The sequence below is a fragment of the Ursus americanus genome, chromosome 6, assembly GCF_024610735.1.
Source record: "Ursus americanus isolate L20-20 chromosome 6, mUrsAme1.1.p, whole genome shotgun sequence".
In the NCBI taxonomy this organism is placed as follows: domain Eukaryota; kingdom Metazoa; phylum Chordata; class Mammalia; order Carnivora; family Ursidae; genus Ursus; species Ursus americanus.
The window spans coordinates 63927657-63945229 of NC_142132.1; the positions used below are offsets into that span (position 1 = coordinate 63927657).

Below are 17573 nucleotides of genomic sequence, written 5' to 3' on the forward strand. Positions count from 1 at the left end.
AAATATTAGTTGCCCAAAGAGCTGAGGGTCCATTTCTGGGCTCTCTATTCTGTTCCATTGGTCTATGTGTCTGTTTTTGTGCCAGTACCATGCTGTCTTTGTGATCACAGCTTTGTAGTACAGCTCGAAATTCGGCATTGTGATGCCCCCAGCTTTGTTTTTCCTTTTCAACAGTTCCTTGGAGATTCGGGGTCTTTTCTGGTTCCATACAAATTTAAGGACTATTTGTTCCAGTTCTTTGAAAAACGTTCTCGGTATTTTGATCGGGATAGCATTGAAAGTGTAGATTGCTCTGGGTAGCATGGACATTTTAACTATGTTAATTCTTCCGATCCATGAGCATGGAATATCTTTCCATCTTTTTATGTCTTCCTCAATGTCTTTTAAGAGTGATTTATAGTTTCTAGAATAAAGGTCCTTTACGTCTCTGGTTAAGTTAATTCCAAGGTAACGTATGGTTTTTGGTGCTATTGTAAATGGGATGGATTCCCTGATTTCTCTTTCTTCGTTCTCGTTATTCGTGTACAGAAATGCGACTGATTTCTGAGCATTGATTTTGTATCCTGCCACGTTACTGAATTGCTCTATAACTTCTAATAGTTTGGGAGTGGCTTCTTTTGGGTTTTCCATATAGAGTATCATGTCGTCTGCGAAGAGAGACATTTTGACTTCTTCTTTGCCGATTTGAATACCTTTGATCCCTTTTTGTTGTCTGATTGCTGTTGCAAGGACTTCTAGGACTATGTTGAATAATAGTGGCGAGAGTGGGCATCCTTGTCGTGTTCCTGATCTTAAGGGAAAGGCTTCCAGCTTTTCCCCATTGAGAATAATATTTGCAGTAGGCTTTTCATAGATGGCTTTTATGAGATTGAGAAATGTACCTTCTATTCCTACACTCTGAAGGGTTTTAATCAGGAAAGGATGCTGTATTTTGTCAAATGCTTTTTCGGCATCAATTGAGAGGATCATATGGTTCTTGAGTCTTTTCTTGTTGATATGATGTATCACGCTGATTGATTTGCGAATATTGAACCACGCTTGCATCCCAGGTATGAATCCCACTTGATCGTGGTGGATAATCCTTTTAATGAACTGTTGGATTCTATTAGCAAGTATCTTGTTGAGGATTTTGGCGTCCATATTCATTAGGGAAATCGGTCTGTAATTCTCCTTTTTGAGGGGGTCTTTGCCTGGTTTGGGGATCAAGGTAATATTGGCCTCATAGAATGAGTTTGGTAGCTTTCCTTCTGTTTCTATTTTTTGAAATAGCTTTAGGAGAATAGGTATTATTTCTTCTTTGAATGTTTGGTAGAATTCCCCAGGAAAACCGTCCGGGCCTGGAGTTTTGTTATTTGGAAGGTTGTTTATCACTGACTCAATTTCTTCATAATTAATTGGCCTGTTTAAGAAATCAATTTCTTCCTTTTTCAATCTTGGTAGTTTATAGGTTTCGAGGAAGGATTCCATCTCTTCCAGATTGCTTAGTTTATTGGCATATAGCTGTTGATAAAAATTTCTAATAATCTTTCCAATTTCAATGGTGTTCGTCGTGACCTCTCCTTTTTCATTCATAATTTTAATAATCTGGGTCCTTTCTTTTTTCTTTTGGATAAGTCTTGCCAGTGGTCTGTCAATTTTATTGATTCTCTCCAAGAACCAGCTTCTAGTCCTGTTGATCTGCTCTACTGTACTTCTGGTTTCTGCTTGATTGATTTCAGCTTTAATTTTGGTCAACTGCTTCCTTGTGCGTGGATTAGGCCTGTCCCTCTGTTGCTGTTCCAGCTTCTTGAGGTGAGAATATAAAAACTGCATTTTAGATTTTTCTATTCTTTTGAGTGAGGCTTGGATGGCTATGTATTTCCCCCTTAGGACTGCCTTTGCAGTATCCCATAGGTTTTGGAATGTTGTATTTTCATTCTCATTGGTCTCCATAAATTGTTTAATTTGATTTTTGATTTCCTGGTTTATCGAGTCATTCCTGAGCAGGATGGTTCTTAGTCTCCAAGTGTTTGAGTTTCTTCCAAATTTTTCCTTGTGGTTGAGTTCCAATTTCAGAGCGTTGTGGTCTGAGAATATGCAGGGGATAATTTCAATCTTTTGGTATCGGCTGAGACCTGTTTTGTGTCCCAGAACATGGTCTATTCTTGAAAATGTTCCATGGGCATTAGAATAGAATGAGTATTCTTTGGTTCTGGGGTGCAGTGTTCTATATATATCTAAGAGGTCCAACTCGTCGAGTATGGCATTCAAAGCCTTTGATTCTTTGCTTAGTTTTTGCCAGGGTGTTCTGTCTATTTCTGAGAGTGGAGTGTTGAGGTCCCCTACTATTAATGTATTTTTATCTATATGTCTCTTTATTCTGGTTAAGAGTTGGCTTGTGTATCTTGCTGCTCCCCTGTTGGGGGCATATATATTTATAATTGTCATATCCACTTGTTGAATACTTCCTTTAAGAATAATATAGTGTCCTTCTGCATCTCTAACTATAGTCTGTAGTTTAAAATCCAATTTATCTGATATGAGAATTGCTACCCCAGCTTTCTTTTGAGGTCCATTTGCGTGAAAGATGGTACTCCATCCCCTTACTCTCAGTCTGAATGCATCTTTGGGTTCGAAATGAGTCTCTTGTAGACAGCAAATGGATGGGTCATTTCTTTTTATCCAATCTGCAACCGTGTGGCGTTTGAAACCAGAATTTAAACCATTAATGTTCAGGCTGAGTACTGAGAGATATGCTTTTAATTCTGCCATGTTGTCAGTAAAGTCTTTGTTTGTATTGGCTGTGACTTTCTGTTTTGTATCACTCTTGGGGCCTTTTTACTTTTATAGAACCCCCCGTAATACCTCCTGTAGGGCTGGTTTCGTGGTTATGAAATTGGCTAGTGACTGTCGATTCTGAAATGTCTTTATTTCTCCATCAATTCTGAATGACAGCCTTGCTGGATAAAGGATCCTTGGCTGCATGTTTTTCTCTGAAAGAGCTTTAAAAATGCTCCCCCAACCCTTTCTCTCATTCCAGGTCTGTGTAGACAGGTCTGATGTAATTCTGATGCCTTTGCCTTGGTACGTGAGAAATTTCTTTGCCCTGGCCGCTTTCAATACTGTTTCCTTGGATCTCATATTTGCGAATTGCACTATGACGTGACGTGGTGTAGGTCTGTCATGGTTGAGCTTGGGAGGGGTCCTCTCTGCCTCTTGGACACGAATGTTTGTTTCCCTTGCTAGATTAGGGAAGTTTTCAGCTACAATTTGTTCAAATATCTCTTCTAGACCTCTGTTTTTCTCCACCCCCTCGGGGATGCCGATGATTCTAACATTGGATCGTTTCGTTGAGTCAGTAATCTCCCGTAGCCAACATTCGTGGGCGTGGATTTTTTTAAGACCATCTTCTATTTTTATTTTTTCCTCTATTAACCCATCCTCCAATTCACTAACCCTTTCCTCCGCTTCCGTGACCCTGGCCGTCAGAGCCTCTAGTTTTGCCTGCATTTGGCTCATAGAATTTTTAATTTCTGTCAAATTCGCTCTCATTTCCGCCCTTAGGGATTGTATATTCTCAGTAATATTTTCCTGAATACTTTTTTCAAGTCTACTCATTATCTTGACCATTGTTACTCTGAATTCCATTTCTGATAATTTGGTTACATCCATATCCGTTACTTCTGTGGCAGAGGCCACTGATTCACTGTCTTTTCTTTGCTGGGGGGGGCTTCTCCTTCTTGTCATTCTGATGAAGAGAGGTTGCGGGCTTTCCAGAGCCCAAAATTATTGACTGGGTCCCAGGCCGTGCCCCTTGTTTTATAGGGATCTTAGAGATGTGGGCTTCTTCTTTAAAGATTTTATTTATTTACTTATCTGAGAGAGGGAAACAGACAGTCAGCAAGAACGAAACAGAAGCAGGGGAGTGAGAGAGGAAGAAGCAGGCTCCCAGCGGAGGAGCCCGATGAGGGACTCCTTTCCGGAACGCCGGGATCACGCCCTAAGCCAGAGACAGGAGCTCAATGACTGCGCCACCCAGGCGCCTCCGGTTGTGGGCTTCTTGATTTTTCAGCCTGCCTTCTGTGTTCTGGGGGAGGGGCCTGCCGCGCCGATACTCAGGCAACCCTGTTTGGTTAGAGTCTCCGTGTCCCCTGCGAGGGAGGATGGGGATGGGCACTCTCTGAGCCGGTATTTCCAGGCTTTTGTTCTCTGGCGGCTTTCCCTGGCGGCCGGCTATGCCTCTTCTGAGGGTCAGAGCAGCAGAGGCTGCATTGTCACAGAACAGAGGGATTGCGGCCCGTTCTCCACTGATGTTCTGGCCACTTTAACTCTGTTACTGTTGGTGCTGCTCAACCCTGCGGCCGTCCCGGGATGTGCGCACCAACTCCGCGACCCTGCCCTCACTTCCAGGGCCGGCGCGTCTCTGTCCTTTGTGTTTCTAATGCCGCCAGCCACCGGCTGCGTCTCTGTCCTTTGTGTTTCTAATGCCGCCAGCCACCGGCCGCCCGGCGCGCTCCCGGGTCTCCCGGTCTCAGTCTATGCCCGGTGAGCACACCTCGATTCCGGAGTTTCGTGAGAAGCCTGGTGGCGCGCGCACCCGGTTCAGGGTCTCAGTCTGCTGTTTCGCGGGTGCCGACCGCGAGTCCGCCCGCTCCCCCGTGCAGGTGGCCCGCCAGCCGCCAGCCGCCCCGCGCGCGCTCCGGGAGTTCCCGGTCTCAGTCTGGATCCCGTGAGCACACCGGGATTCCGGTGTTCCGGGAGATGCCTGGTGGCGCGCGCGTTCACGGCTCGCCGGTCTCAGTCCGCTCTCTCGCGGGTGCCCTCTGTGTGTCTGCCCGCTCCCCCGTGCAGGTGGCTGCCGCTTCCCGGCGCCCAAACGCGGCGGCTCCCTCCCCCTTCCGTTTATCTTCCGATATCCGTGCACGGTTTACAGCTCCCCTCTTGGTACCTCAATACTCAGCGCTGGAGATGTTCATTTGTAGAGATCCAGATGCATCATCCTGCGTCTCAGGCTGATTCCATGGTTATACAGGCTGGTCTGGTACCTATCCAGCTCGACTCAGGGGACCGGCTGAAAAAGGGGTCCCCTATTCCTCTGCCATCTTAACTCAGACACCCAGTACTACCTAGGTCTTATTTAAATCAGTATTTTAGCAGGCCTCTTTTGACTGTGTATCAGCAGGAGAAATGTAAGAGTATCACTTCATTGCTGCTGGGGGGGGGGCGGGGAAGTCCAGGCTTCCCAGTCAGCCTCAATGACATGGGGTGGGGGATCACTACTGGGTGAAGTTAAGAGAAGGCTCTCACTAGGCTTCTGCTAATACTATCTAGCTGGGAGAGGGAGAAGATGTCTCAGTACTGCTCCTTATGTGGCCTTCACTGACAGAGTGAAACCATAGAAGCAAGCCGTATTCCTGGGCTGCAGTGAAAAGTCCTGGTTTTCATTAGGCCATCTGTGACTCCACCCCAGTAAGGGGGTTGACAGGTACCACACTGCCACTGGTGGGTGGGGGGTGGGGTGGGTAATAAGTCCAGGTTCCCCATTCAGCTTTCTCTCACACCAACACAGTAGGGGATGGAGGAGGAGGAAAGGGTGCTTCCTTATAGCTGGTAGAAGGTGGAAGTCTAGGTTCCCTACTTGGCTTGGCTGGTGAGGGTCGGAAAATGCTTTTTTTCCTGATGGTGTTTGGCTGAAGTAGGGCAATTATTGTCTAAAAGCTTTCTGTCTTCAAGACTACCCCTTTGCTGGTCATTTGGGTAAATAAAGCAGGTTTTCTGGGGGCATTTTTTGTTTGTTTGTGCCCATCAGTATTTTGGGGGTTTTTGGCTTTTTCAGAACTCAGTCCAGAATATAAGAGCTAAAAAGAGAACTCAGGGAACTCATCATTGTATTGTCCCTTGAGTCCCATGGTCCCTAACTGGCTTATCTTCTCTCTACATTTCAGTCTTCTTCCACCTCTCAGATTCTTATGTTTCTTTTATATATAAAGTTCAGAGTTTTTAGTCATACTTAGTGGGAAAAATAGGGAGAAAAGTTTCCATTCCGTCTTAGGTCAAAATTCTTACCCTTGTTACAGCTATATTCTCACTAATAAAAACCAAATATCGATATGGTATATGTCTAACATGAATCTATAAGTTCAATTAATGAAATAATAACAGAAGAAAATATAGAGACAGGAACTGAGACTAGGAGAAAACTATTAGCATTAGTGACAAACATCAACTTTGAGGATATACAATCTAGCACCTAAAAGCACCAGGAATTCCTATACCTGTCTACTAATCTCAGTGGATTGGTAAAGAAAAAAACTTTCTGATCTAGAAAGGTGTTTTAAGGTTAGTGAGGCTACCTAGTGAACTTGAAGGAGTACGAGAGAAAGTGGTATTTTGATCTGGGGTAAGGGAATGCAATATTCACTTAGAAATTTATCTCTAGAGAAAGAAATCAAATATGGATTGAGTCAGAATTTACCCAACGCTTTTTCATAGTTTGTAATGATTTGGAAAGTCTGTAGTCAGGTAAGTGAAAGGTTCATTTCTATTCAAGCATTTTGATTAACAAGATGACATTTTAAATGGATTCTGATAAAGGAACTATGTCCTGATTAGAGTTCATTACCTAAAAAGAAAAATCAAGGTCCATTGAAGCTAATGTCTACTATTTTTTTAATAAAGCTTTTTAAAAAGGCAATGTTGAAGAATTATACCCATGCCTTGGGAAACATATTTATTTATATATACTGCATTAAGATATACTTTACACAGATTTTACAACTGTCATGGAAACTCCAACAAAGGTAAATTTCCTTGTTAGTAAATACATCTTCCATATTAGTAGACTGGAATCAATTATACAGTATCTACAATGACTTTTTCCAGGCAGTCTTTATCATTTCTTTTCTTCTTAGAAGAATTTTTGAAAACAGATGATGCAAAGGACCTGAAAATAGGCTAGTTTCCGCCCAAAGGGCAGAGAAAATCAGGGAAATACTGACCTCCAGTGGCCACCTAAAATAGACATTGGCAATATTCTAAGACTCTAAACCTTGTACCAAAGATGTATTTATTATATTGATGTATTTCTTATTAAAGAAAATAGCAATAGATCTTTTTGTTTTCAAATTTTATGCTTAAAGAAAACCTTTCTTGTTAAATATATATGGTCATTCCCATTCATAATTGACAGGTACGTTAATTTGTGTTGTATCTGTTTGTACTGTCTAAATTAGGTTACTGGCATCCACCATGAAATATACAGACTCAAGGGCAAATAATTTACCAGCTAAAAGAATTATGGACTGAATTCTGTGTTTATAAGATATTCAACCTTATGGTTTACAGCATCAAAATATATACATAAAAACATGATATTGCAAAGTATTTCATTTGAGGAAATCGGATGCCTAAATTCACCTTTCTCTCTCTCTTTTTGATTCCCTTTATATTTTCCACAGCTTGGAGATGATTTAAATCTAAAACCATGATCTTGACTTAAGAAAACTAGAGAAGTAAGAAACAAACAAAAACAAAGCTTCCTAATTTTTTTTTCATCATAAACCTTACAACTTAAAGTTTAAAGTGAGACCAAGGCTGTTAAAGTGACAAATTATAGAGACAACTGTGTAAAAGTTTTAGAACCTATATAGCATATATGATTTAAAAACCTTAGTTTTAGCCTTTTAAAAACATACATCTCTCTTTTCACTGTCTTGAAATTTTTATCTGAAAATACAAAAGGATTCTTAGGTATTAAAACTGCCTGTAGCATGGCTTTCTTTTAAATTCTTGGAAACTGCTTCCCAGTGTAAACACAGGCTATCTTAGAAATACTAACTGAACACTGGAATTCAAAAGTAAACTAAACAGATTGTCCTCATGAATAATTAATCCAACATAATGGCTAAGAGATCTCCACTTAGACTGAAGCCTGAAAAATCCCACCTGATTCACTGTATTTCATGAAAGTTACCCCTCCCCTCATTTTCAATATCTTAAAGCAATCCACAAGAAGGGAATATTTAGTTGAGTTATTGGGTGGTAGAGGAGTTTGTCATGAATGGTCATCAGTCTAAACCCTGGAGGTTTAAGATCTTCCACTTAAATAGACAGGAACTGGCATTACAAATGATTATAGAAAGGAATGTAAGTAAGGTGAAAAAAAAAATCCCATAATCTGATTTTTTCTACTCAATTATTCTGGGAAATAAAAGAGTATAATTAACTATTTTGAAAAGAAAACAAAAATTACTATTTCACAGAACTAGACTTAAGGGAAACCTGAGCCTAGAGCTTGGAATGGCATTTAGTAAAATAAATCACTATATATTTTTTTATCCTTACCGAATATAGTCAAAATATTCTTTGTGTTGGTTACGATAAAAAACAGAAAATTTAAGCATCCGTCCTGCAATCACTTCAGCTTTCTCCAATAGTTGTGTTAGATGAACTTTTGAATAGTCTGAAAATAACAAAAAAATTATCTTACTAAAAATCTATTACCAAAGTTATCAACTACATGTTTAATAAATTGGAACTTATTAAAATTCACCTTTAGGAAATTTATCTTAGTGAATAGGAAATTGCACTGAAAAAAACATTCGTTGTCTTTGTTTGGCACATTTTTCTTTCTACAAAAATGTATTTGTTATGGTTTATGGTTTTTTTTAGGGTACCCATGCATTTGTTTCACTCTTTGAAATGAAAGATCCTGAAACAAAAATGTTAAGTAGGGAATCAGACTCTGTGTAATCCAATACCAATTGGCACCATGCTAGCTTTTCTTGAATCAACTGATAAGTAAATGAAGCTTCTAACCTGCAATCAGTAGCAAATAGAATTTAAAAGGGTAGCAATAGTAATGTCCATTTAATTTACTCTTTAAGTCTATGAGGTTGGTGAGGTCGATTAAATAGGACCATTTTATTGATGCAGACATTGAGGCTTGTCACGGTTTGATTTGCTGAACGTTCATATAGCTAGTAATTTAGAGACCAGGTCTCTGGTTTTTAGCTGATAGTTTTCAGGTACGCAAGACTCTTGAAAATCTAAAGGTTATTGACAAAGTTTAGGTAAAAGTCTCTGAATTATTTTGGTAAACTGAAACAACAAGCTTTGAAAAGCTTAAGTTCCCTTTATATTTTACTCATGGAAATGAAAAATGCAAAATAATTTATAGAAAACTATTGTGGCACATTTAAAAGCTGGCATTTTATTATTCACCCCATAACATTCTTAGTAGAATTATGAGATGTAGTTAAGTAAAAGAGCAACAGAGTGATTACTCTAAATGAAAGGAGACAAGGTTTTCCTTCATACACACAGAAATAAAACATGTACTCATATAGTTAAATAGAGTGAATGTGTATGCATCTATAGATAGATAGGTATTTCTGAGCTGGAAATGCAAAAGCTCTTCCTTAAGCTAAAGAAGAAATAATATTTCACACCTTTCCCTAATGTCAAATGGGGATTTTAACAGGTAAATTATAGCTCTTTAAATTGGACAAATACTATGACTCTGTTTAGTGCAGTCCTATGGAAAAGAGCATGTATCAAAACAATATCAAAAAAGACTGTCTCGAACGATGAAACACTTTGAACTTTGAATAAATTGGAATGGAATGGGGAAAAAAAAAGTCTGTGTCTCTTACTTATGTGTCTGTCTTAGATTAAGCCTCCCTGGAGGGGCACAATGAAAGTAAATGGAAAGAAATGCAGTAAAAAAAGTAAACACAAAGTAGACTCCAAAGAAGAATTTTATTTTAGAAAAAAACTGAGGGGATATATTAACTCCAATATAACACATCAAATATAAGTAAAGTTATATCATTGAGAATTCTTTACTCACTATTAATGTTCCTATTATAATATAAAATCAGCTGTTTCATTACTGGTAACTAAACTATGATTAATACCATATTTCACCTAGTCCAAAATGTATTTTTTTCCACATTTAAGCTTCTCTGACATGAGTCGAACAATAACTGTAATAAGAAAACACTGTTTCATCGTTTGACAGTATAAAATGGTGGATCTTATAATCAGTATCTTAGATAGGAAGAAATATGGTACCAGAGAGATACTATTTGCCTTGCTCTCAAAGACTAAATCTTTAGAAATCAAGGATGTTATAACCCTTAGTAACTTCCCCATATATAAAAAGGGTTGAAGAAAAATCAAAATAACATAGAATTAAAATTTCATCCATTTAATATATCCATAGGAAAAGTTTTACACTGCGTTTGAGATTAAGAAACAACAGAAGATAGTGAGATAAAGCAGTGGCTAAGTATGCACTAAGTCTAAAATAATAAAGGTGTGACGTTATGGGGAGAAAAAAAGGCTGGTTTAGCTGAAGGATGCCTCAGCTGGGGGAAGTTGCTAAGCAACCTACAATAGTTGAGGCAAATTGTTCTTGAGACTTTTTCTTAAAGCTCCTTTATGTTGAAAAAACACTTAGTCTTTCTCTACAATTTTCTAGAGGAAACAATCACCTATACAAAGAGGAAATAAAGCCCCATTCTAAGAGATAAAGAGAGGATGACAGATGTATTCAGGTAAAGATATCTTTGTATCACTTCAACACCTATGTAAGTGCTCACCAAATATTTGTTTCTTAAATGAATGAATAAACAGATAAATGAATGAGTGGGAACACTTCCAATCTAATGGAATATTAAGGTATAGTTCAAAATCAAAGGAGATGGGCCTCTCCACATCAGATATCTCAATGCCAAATGGCTATGAGGTACTTTCTAATGAATCACACACACACACACACACACACACACACACACACGACACTAGTTTAGATATAGATTTTCAGCACTCAAGTGAAAAATCCAATAACATTTCTGCTAGGTAGAGTCATTAAGATCTCTCTCCTAAGTTAGAGAAAGATGTTCCTGACTTCTTTGTTTCAGTATTTGTGAATTTTTTTTTTCAGATTTTATTTATTTTATTTATTTGACACAGAGAGAGAGAGAGTACAAGCAGGGGGAGCATCAGGAAGAGGGAGAGGGAGAAGCAGGCTCCCCGCTCAACAGGGAGCCAGAGACTCCACGCTTGATCCCAGAATCCTGGGATCATGACCTGAGCTGAAGGCAGCCGCTTAACCAATGGGACCACCCAGGCGCCATCCATATCTGTGAAAATTTTGAAAAGAAAAAGAAAAAAAAAAAGCTCTCTCTCTCTCAAAATGAAGCTCAAAATATGTTTGAGTGTATTTTCAAACTGAATCAATTCTTATTTGCAAAGCTTTTACTTTGAAAAATCAAACTATGCAGCAAAGAACTGATTTAACGCCATTACTCAGCTTTTGCTGAGACTCTAAGCTCACTCCAACTAATACAGCATAGTTTGTTCTATTACACAATACCACTATCAATGTAAAAATAACCCAATGAAATTTGTATCACCTTATGATTAAAAGATATTTTTCTGTAATTAGCTTTTAAGGAACTATTAAATATTTTTCTGTATTTGTACCTAGTTCTCTTACCTGCTGTGCAGAATTCTATAATTTCACTCCATTCAGACACAACATAATCACCATCAACCTGTTTTGAGGCAGTCTGCACTGCCACTGTATATTCAGTTCTCGGGCTCAAAAACCAGTGACCACGGACAGTCATGGGCAAGGGAACAGCTTTTGCCACCAATTTTGTTGGAACATCCTAAGACAAAAAAGAAAGAAAAACAGGAAAGAAGGAAGGGGAGAAGGGAGGGAGGGAGGGAAGAAATAATTTAGCAGTATAACCTGAATCATTTGTAAACAATGTGGAGAAACTTGTTAAATTCCTGGCTAATGATAGAATTTTCCTTTTTAAAGGTATTTAACAATTATTATAGTCAAATCTCTATTCTCCAGATGTAAAAATAAGGCCCAACTTGATCAAAAGACATGCCCAAGGTCATACAGCTAGTTAATGATATAAATGTATTTAGAGTCCCGTTTTCTTGATTCTTGTTCTTCTCTGTTCACTCCTTATATATGCTCCTTAAAATGCAATATTCTAATATTAAATGATAAAACAAAACATCCAACAACCCATAAACATGACAAATAAAATTCAACGATTCTGTATTTTAAAATATATTTTCTTAATTTATACTATCCATTAATTTTACCAGAGTAACCCATTACTAAATATTTTATATGCGAAGGGAGAAAACATTTTTAAAATAACTATTTTGAATAAACGAATCCGTTTTATATACAAAAGAGGTAATATCTGCTTCAGTTGTATTCTGGTATGGAGCTTATGTGTCACAGAAATGTTTAGGTATTTCTAAACAATGATTAATAAAGTTATTAAACTTGCTAGTTGAATATTCACTACGTTTCCAAGACGTGATTTTCTAAAGTGTGGAATGAAGAAAAGGGGGTCAAATCTTTACCTAATCATCAATTAACATTAAGTACTTCAAAGCTATTTCACGGAAATATTTCAAAACTATTTCAAGAAGGCAAATGTCAGCAAACAAAATATCCATAAACCAGAGAGCATAATCAAAATTAGAACATGATTAGAATATGACTTATCAATCTTGTTCTCTCACACTTATCTATACATATAATCCTCACTTATCAGTAGTGTGTATAACTGTGCATTTGGTAAAAGACATAATTTCCAGAAAAGATAAGGCAGCTCTATCAAAAGATTTGCCAAGTTAAATTTAGTATCAATATTAAAAAAGACAGTTTTCATCAGCAAAAATACTGAAACATAAGAAAGAATATGTAATAACTATTATCCTCTCTATACTATCTCTGATGTGTATGTAGAGAGATATGTATGAAAAGATATGTGATTAAGTAGACTGTTAAAGAATAAATACCAAAGAGATGTTAACAGATCTAAAACATATAAAGGTAATTTTCATTCTCAAACCATAAAATAAAATTGACCACATAAAGCAATTTTCAGCCCTAAAGTATTTTACAAATACCCTAAAGTTTATAAGCTATATCACATTCCTCTCTCAGCAGTTATTATAGGGAAAAATGTATGCCTTAATGAAAAACTACGCACTGCCTATAGCACACTCTTCTGGCTATTTTCTTCTGATTCTGTGGAAGTTATAATACTATAATTTGTAGATAACGGATAACAGTTATTCTTGTCTAAATTCATGCAAATGAATTTTCTCCATCCCTTCTGGCCCTTGCTCCTTCCTGACCCCAAACCAGTTTTGCCTGTACTTATACATTTATTTCAATATCCTGATCTACGACTGTGTCGATTCTTTGGATTATCCTTTGAACTGGGTGTAACAACTCATCAGCTACCTCATTAATGAGTTTAATCTTTAACACGTGTTCATTTTTATGTCTACATGAGAGTCATGATTTTACCTTTTTGGGGTAAAAAATACTTGGCATTTCATTTTCTTACAAAATTTCTTAAAGGGATAGGGTTTTGAAATAACATGTAATTTTTAGTCTTCCCAATATCAAATATATCACATAAGTAATTAATAGACCATTATTCCTTCTTTTAAAACATCCTCATACTTAGATTTTAAGATGCAAATGAATAGAAGTACATGTTAAGATTTTACCTTGTGTTTAAATTTATTGGAGTTCTTGTTCTCTTTCTTATTGAGGTCAATGAAATAGTGTGTAATACGGTCCTTTGACTTTGCATCCATTTCCCATGAAATCTTGAATGAGTCACATGTAATGTTGCTTATTTTAATGTTATGTGGCACAGGAAGTTCTTCCATCTCTGCTATGCCACTGTCTTGTGATTTGTTCCCTGCAAGAAAACAATGCACAGGTAGTTTCCAACTAATGTATTTTTCCAGGTTGCAAGGCCATCAGTTGTGTATATATATATATATTTTTTTTTAAGATTTTATTTATTTATTTGACAGAGAGAGAGACAGCCAGTGAGTGAGGGAACACAAGCAGGGGGAGTGGGAGAGGAAGAAGCAGGCTCCCAGCAGAGGAGCCCAATGTGGGGCTCGATCCCGGAATGCCGGGATCACGCCCTGAGCTGAAGGCAGACGCTTAACAACTGAGCCACCCAGGTGCCCCATATTTCTGAACTCAACTACCTAATTACTAAATCTGAGATTTCATTTTTCTTCATGAAATAGTTTGAGTGTTAATGATAGCTAATGCCATTTACAAAGTCATTTTATCAATAAAAAATAAAGAGCAAAACTGAATTAGTTCTTACCACCTCTACATTTTCAATTTACTTTTCCAATTTCTGCTTTCACAGAATGTAAACAAAAACACTGATAATCCATCTTTCTAATCTATAAGATTGGCCTTAAATGGTAGGTTCTATCTGGAAAGCCCCAAGAGACCATTTTTCCTACATGACCAATCAATTCTGCTCTAATGTCAGGTGTTTTAAACTATATGAGGTCGCAAACATTGCTAATGAAAGAATCCAGTCAAACAAAAAAAAATTTCTTTAAAAAAAATCTATGAGATATCAGTGACAGTCTTTAAAAATTACTCTTCCATTTTCCTCTTGTTTTGAATATTCATATAACCAAACAGCAAATAGTTATACTACATATACAAATAATATTGAAGACCATTCTCTTACAAGTTTATAATTAGGTCAAGGATTATTCCAGGAATCTTTTTACCTGTTGTGTCTTGATAATTTAGAGTATTAAAACAATAGATAAAGCTATAAGAGAAAAAAAAAAAACAACTTCCATGTTGATTGTTATCATTAAAATCTTGAAGATCTGATCTGACATTTGGTTAAAGACTGTATCCTGCATTTCCAGATAGAGAAAATGAGAAACTAAAAGAGATACTTTGGTTAACAGTATAGACTAGAATATGATGGATGATAGGTCAAAAATAGAAAAAAATACAGACTTCCCAAGTTTATTTCATACATAGGAAAGACATACTGAATCAAATTTTACTCTACTTCCCCTATGTTCTCTTACCCCAAGCCAAGATAAAATTGAATGCCCCAGAGGAGAAAAAATAAATATAACTGCTATTTATATGATAAAATGTGATAGATCATAAATCAGCTACATAACTAGTTCCTTCACAGAATAACAAATCTTGATCAACAAAACCAAAAACAACAACAATGAATATTATCTTGTGGCAATACCTTCCATTTCCAGATTAGATTGTGTTCTCCTACCCCCACACTCTCATCTCAATTGTTGATATAAAGCTGTTGACAATTGCCAGTCTTACTAAATCTTTGACCCATATTGTCTCATCTCAAGCTGTGTTGTTGCCAGAGGAACCTGATGGTAACTGAAAACTAATTTCAAAATAACTTAAGTTCTTTATTATCATTTCTTGAACAATACTTTCAAAAATTCTTCTTTCTTCTTTGTACCTTCCCCTCACACCCCAGTTTCTCTGGATTCCCTCTCCATAAAACTCCCACAAAAATTACTCCTCTCTTTTTTCTTTCCTTCTTATCTAGCCTAACGGAATCCCCAAATTGCTTGTGACCTAAATAAAAGCCTTTTAGAAGTCAAAAGAAGGGAAGAAACTAAGTGGAATCCTTTTAATGGACTTGGAAAAGGGAAAGGCAATAAATACTTAAACATTAGTAATTTTTGTTCTATTTAGAAAAGCTCAAAGTTTTTACCTATTATTCTGATTGCAGTTATCTTTAAAATATAAGTAACACTACTGAAAAACTTTCTGGACACTAATGGTAAAAGTTTCTATAGAACTCATCTGCATTATGACTCTCCATATAATTTCATAACAACTGAGTGAAAAAATTGTTATTTAAGACCATAGAGAGGAAAAATAAAGCCATTTTGCATTTGACCCAATTTAATGAAAATGCAATTTCAATATATTAACACTAAGATACAAAAGTTTGCTATTTAAACTTACACTGTTACCTGATTCAACCCTAAAGTTACAAATAATTATTTCCTTGAATATAATATTTTGTTTTATACATTTTTCTCTAATAGTAATATTTGAGAAAAAAATTTTATATTTATTAAAATGTGGAAAGTTTTACTTAAATCCTATTTTACCATTCAGAATATAAAGCTCAAACCTATGAAGGACTTGTTATATCAAGAATCTTTATTTTCAAGCTACTTATCACACTCCCAGGTCTTAATAAAGCCACTAGATTAACCTCTATGCAGCTTTCTTACTTGGGCAGAACAATTTTAAAAAATTAATTTAAACCAGTCCTATCAGTTTACATGTAACTTCCTTCATCTTCTCCTTCATTCACTCTGTGAATCAATTTTTTTTTTTTAAGATTTTATTTATTCGACAGAGATAGAGACAGCCAGTGAGAGAGGGAACACAAGCAGGGGGAGTGGGAGAGGAAGAAGCAGGCTCATAGCAGAGGAGCCTGATGTGGGGCTCGATCCCACAACACTGGGACCACGCCCTGAGCCGAAGGCAGACGCTTAACCGCTGTGCCACCCAGGCGCCCCTGTGAATCAATTTTTAACAGATTTTGAGATAAGTGACAGAAGACAATGATTCTGTCTGTAAAATCAGTGAAACAACAGTGATTCACATGACACTACCATTCAACAACCAGCCAGTACAATCTTAGATCTGTATAATCAAGTGTATTTCTAAATGCAGCTTCCATTTCTTAATAAGACTTCATCTTACAAGTAATTCTAGCTACATTTTTCTACTTTATATGACAAATAATTCTAAGATTTGTGACTACACTACTGATTGGTAATACTGAATGGAAAACAAATTAATAACACTTCTTTCTGTCCAAAATATGAAAACTGCTTTTCAAAACAAACATTTCAAAAGCACTTTTGTAACAAATTCATTCACTTTTAAAATATTTTTGTCCTCTGTGCTAAATCTATTCATTGTTGGAGAGCATTTTTTGTCTGTATTTTTAATTTTATTAAACCCCCCAAAACTACCTACTGGGACTTGTATATTAACTCTAGGAAAATTCTAAGATCATTAAAAATCAGAATGTGATACCAATCTTCTTAGAATATTTTAAAATAAAATCTCTACCTTCAATGATTTGTTGCGATACTTTTAGCAGGTTGTTGAACTCAAGTGGCTTATCATATTGACCCTGACAAATCACTTAGATTTGTAAAGCTGGTCAAGGATCCTTATCACACTGCCACTTCGTTGTGCGTCCCTTCATATTTATTTTTGTTAGTTGTTACAACTTTTACTAAGTTGCAGTTATCTATACATCAAAAGTACACAACAAAAAAGGTACAAAGATGTAAAAACTCTTACCTCAAGGATATAAAATTGAGAAGAATGTAGGAAATGTCATAATAAAATTATGCTATGTGATAACATAATTTAACTGAAAGGCCATATTGAGGGAATCAAATCATGCTTTAGAAAACGTGAAACTCTTTGTTGTAGGAAAAGTAAATTTTTAAAAATTGAGATGTCATTGATAAATAATATTGTATAAGTTTAAAGTTTATAATTCTGTTGATTTGATACATATATATATATTTATATTTATATTGCAGTATGATTACCACTGTAGAATTGGCTAATACCTCCACTGCAACCCAAATTTAACATTTCTTTTTTGTGGTGGGAACATTTAAAATCTGGTTTCTTAGCAGTTTTGAAGTATATAATATAGTGTTTT

At 36.7% G+C, this 17573-nt stretch overlaps 1 protein-coding gene across 1 annotated transcript in view; it reads right to left on the reverse strand.

The window, feature by feature from the left end:
• Window positions 1–17573, reverse strand: part of PHYHIPL (phytanoyl-CoA 2-hydroxylase interacting protein like) — a 74002-nt gene that overhangs the window by 8074 nt on the left and 48355 nt on the right. Inside the window, exons 2-4 of the mRNA XM_045783674.2 lie at window positions 13546–13742; window positions 11483–11657; window positions 8323–8440 (exon numbers count right to left, since the gene is read on the reverse strand). Of these exons, the coding sequence (XP_045639630.1) occupies window positions 8323–8440; window positions 11483–11657; window positions 13546–13742 (490 nt within the window). The remainder of the gene's footprint in view (window positions 1–8322; window positions 8441–11482; window positions 11658–13545; window positions 13743–17573) is intronic.